This window comes from Pteropus vampyrus, unplaced genomic scaffold (genome assembly GCF_000151845.1).
Source record: "Pteropus vampyrus isolate Shadow unplaced genomic scaffold, Pvam_2.0 Scaffold159, whole genome shotgun sequence".
Taxonomy (NCBI): Eukaryota; Metazoa; Chordata; class Mammalia; order Chiroptera; family Pteropodidae; genus Pteropus; species Pteropus vampyrus.
The window spans coordinates 1,085,383-1,089,440 of NW_011888940.1; the positions used below are offsets into that span (position 1 = coordinate 1,085,383).

The following is a 4,058-nucleotide window of genomic DNA, read 5'->3' on the forward strand; positions in this document are numbered from 1 at the left end:
GAGGTGCTCTGAGCAACATCCGGGAGGGAGGGCCGGGGAGAGAAGCAGGACCAGGCAGAGGGAGAAGTTGAACTGCAAAGCAAGCCCTCGGCGGATCCCGTGGGGAGCTCTGGGCTAGAACGGCCCTTCAGAGTTGTCCCGAATTAAGTAACTGTCCAGGTCCTTCACACCCTCACACTAACAAGACATCGGACATGGGCCGCTGCAGGGAGGAGGCTCCCTTCAGTGGAGGGCAGTCCTCGGGGAGATCTGAGCTGGGAGTTGGCAGGCAGTGGGCAGCGCTCCCACAGCCGGGGAGTGCGTGTCTCGGTCCTGAAGAGGGACGTCTGGGGACAGTGAGCATCCACTGTGCAGAGGGGATGCTTAGGTGAGACGATGAAAGCAAGTCCCCCTTAAGCTTTTGTGCGCAGTCATGGAAACAACAGGTTTCCAAGACGAGAGCAAGTGTGCAGCCTCGTTTCTGCGAAACTGCTGGCGCTTACACACTCACAATCCCCAATCCATGACGCAGGGATCTGAAAAGCTCTAAAAATGGGAAGTTCTAATTTTGGCACCAAAACCCACTTGACAGCAAAACCTGACTCGAACTGATGTGAGAACCCATAATCTACCTGCTTAGAGTGAATGATCCTGGGTTGCTGTAGAAATAGGTTCGATTATGAAATCCTACCCCAGGTGGTATATGCACTATTTTACCTTTCTAAACTCTGAAAACTTCTAAATTCCAAAGCGCATCTGGCTCCAAGGACTTTGATTAGAGATTGTGAATCTACGCTGTGTCAGGAAGGTGTTTGACAGTGGGTAGTGTGCATCAGGAATAAATGTATTTACCCTGACTTGCAGCAAACCAAGAAGTCCTAAATAAAGTCGAAGTTCAATATAAGACTCTCCCAGGATGGAACACAGACATATCAAATGCAAGGACATTTAAAGAATTACCTGTTAACGCACAAAATTATGTTCGATTTATCGAAGATGAGCTTCAAATTCCAGGTAAATATAAACACTTTATGAACAACTATCTTTACTTTTCTTACTTTTAACTTAACTATCTGCCTTTGAAATAGAAGAGATCATTATTCTTACAATGCTCATGATTTACATAGATGCTCAGTTCGATATAAAAGACTTATCGCTTAAATATAATCAATCATCTTTCTTTAAAAGTTCTTATCCCTGAAGACAGTAGATTAGCTCTCATCCTTTTCGACCCTTTCTCAATTCTGTTAGTCTGTTTTTTACCCTATGACATTCATTCTTGTTTCTTTCTCCCTCTTAATAACAAATCCTTTTGTGTTTTTCCACCATCAAAAATGGTTTGTGGTTTTTTGGGTTTTTTTTTCATTTGAGTTTAAATCACCCTTGAGAGTTGGAGGAAGTTCACGAATAGATATTAGGAAATAATGGGTACAGAAAATAGGAAATCTAGTTTGAAAAAAATAAGAATAAAGAATAATACTTCTTTATTAAAAAACAAATGTAGGCTGGTCAGGGGATTAGGCATAACCAAGTTGTGGCTGTGACCAGTTATGTGAAGTCTTTCTTTTAACAAATTGCTTTTTTCTTTTTATTGACACTGATGGAGATTTGAGACACAAAAGATGAAGTGGGTGGGAGGTATCATCCATATAAAATCTATTATGTACTTACTCTGATTTCGTATTGTGATTCATTTGTATTTGTGGTCCATCTCAAACATGAATCTTGTTTTCTATATTCATCTTTCTTTAAAAGTTCTTATCCCTGAAGAAGCTGACCCTTCTAGCTTGATGTCAAATTCAGTAAGCATGTTTGCTCACTCCTCTTAATCAGCAGTTTTTGAAATATAAACAACAGTGAATTTAACAATGACGTCTGTAAAATACCATAAAGACTTACCCATGAGGTTCAGGTGCTTGGAGATGCAGTAGACTGACTGCACTAGGCAGTTTCTAAGGCCGTGCAAGGTACAGCAGTCAGTATTCTCTTCCAGATCGTTCTGCCTTTTCGAGATAGAGAAGTTATCATGCACTTCAGTATCCTCTTAGCATCCTTCATTTGTCAAAGGTACTTTACCTTTTCTAGTTATTAGAAACTTGACCAAAGGTCCTTTAGGTCTCTGCTGGTTTGGGCCAATATTTTTCTATCGTGATTATTAGGAATTGAGGAAATGAAAATATCATGCACTTAAAACAGGAAACCGTAAGGCAGACCAGCCTCTGCTGAATTGCAAGTGCACAGTCTGATGGTTTAGAAATTGGCACAACTAACAGGATAGAACAAAAAGGTAACAAAAGGCATGTAGGGCAAAGTTCAATGTGACAGTAAGGAAGGGGAGGGGTCTGTTAACCCCAAAGTGTGAACTTTTTTTTTTTTTTTGATAAACCTGTGTCTGCTTCTCTAAATAATGATATTTTGATCTATATCCCGATTTAATTTTTCCAGATCTTCTGTAATTGATTGAGAGAAGTGAATTAAAATGTCCTACTATTTGTTTTCTTATCTGTTTTTTCCCTGCATCTCCTGTAACTTCAGCTCTACGAATATTGTGCTTTGTTATTTGGTACATAGGCTTTCAACCAAAGTGTTTGAACATTTTAAATGAATTAGTACTATTCTTATACTTCTTTCTTCCCCTTTCAGTTAGGTGGATCGGTGTAGGCAAATCCAGAGAGTCCATGATTCAGCTCTTCTAAGGGTTCCCAGTGATGCAAGAAACACTCCTTGAAAAGGGGGGGAAGGACTTTCTTAAATATTTCACTTATGATCTACGGATTTCAAGAATCAAGACATTGACCTGCGTTGTAAGCCCTACCGTTGTTCCCAGTCTCATAGGATGGCTGGCTGGTGTGGAGATGACTTTCGGCCTATTCCAGTGTCAGCTTCGTTAGCTGCCATAATTGCCGAAATCGTTTGTTGCTCCTGCTGCTCATGGTGCCACATTTTTTTTTTTTAACGTTTAGTGATGATATAACCTATGTTGTTTGAAATCTAAGATAGAATTACTTTCTGTGTAGCTTTTCTTCATCGTCATGTGTGTTCATAGGTTTTGCTTCTATTAAATGGTAAGAACAATTAATGCAGTTTTGCACAAATATTTTTACATTCTGATCATTCAGTTCTGTCATTGTAATCTTTGCTGTTAGAAAAAATGATGATAAGAGAGTTCTGTAAACTTTTGTAATGCTATAAATTGTTTAAATTGTGTACTGTTTATTTTCTGCTGAGACCATTGCAAATTTGAGCTTTGGCTGGGGGAGGGTGATGTAGTCATGGGTCCTTTTAATTTGTACAGAATACAAAACTTATTTCTCTCTGTAAATTATTTAAAACATTGAACATTTAATTAAATGTTCGAAGAGAAAAGGTGTTTCCTAAAACAACAATCTTAATGTTAAAGATATAGTCATTAAAAGATCTATTGTGATATTTGGTGGATATTTTTCTTTCAGATATTAACTGAACCGTGTAGCTTTCCTATTTTATCATGCCATTATTTCTAAATCTAGAGAATTGATTTTTCAACATCGTGCCTGCCAATATGCCTACAAAATTTTCTGTAAGTCTCCAAATGAACCCAAATTGTTGGTCATGCTTTTATTTCTCCTTTCTTGGGAAAAAAAAAAAAGGTATTGTTTTAACAATTAGGCTTAATATATTGTGTTTTTGATTATCCTTCAGCAAACTATTTTAATTGTTTAAATTAGGTGCCACTTAAATTTATTTTATTATACCATCAATAGCTGATTAAAAAGAACAAACTATTTCTAGTATGCTTTGCGTATTGTGTTTTTGTTCAGATAAGAGAATAAGAGAAGTTATAGTAATACTAGTATATGTAAGAAAGAGCTTTATTCCTGCAGTCTGTGGGGACAAAGTATAGAGGTCAAAAAACGGAATCTTTGAAAGGATCCAAATATCTTTTTATCTTCACTAGATATATTTTATCAATTCTTAGTTCAAGAAAAATTTTAAAATAGAAGCAGCTTGGTTGGATTTAATAAAAAGAATACTGCAGATGATCTTACCACGCCCACTACTGATCAATAATGACCTTTGTGTAAAAATAATAATTTATA

At 37.4% G+C, this 4,058-nt stretch overlaps 1 protein-coding gene across 1 annotated transcript in view; it reads left to right on the forward strand.

Annotated features, from left to right (window-relative positions):
- ADSS (adenylosuccinate synthase) overlaps positions 1 to 3,752 on the forward strand; it is a 39,573-nt gene extending 35,821 nt beyond the window's left edge. The window contains exons 11-12 of the mRNA XM_023536566.1: positions 844 to 993; positions 2,623 to 3,752. Coding sequence (XP_023392334.1) covers positions 844 to 993; positions 2,623 to 2,675 — 203 coding nt within the window. The 3' untranslated portion in view covers positions 2,676 to 3,752. The remainder of the gene's footprint in view (positions 1 to 843; positions 994 to 2,622) is intronic.
- Positions 3,753 to 4,058: the final 306 nt, after the last annotated feature.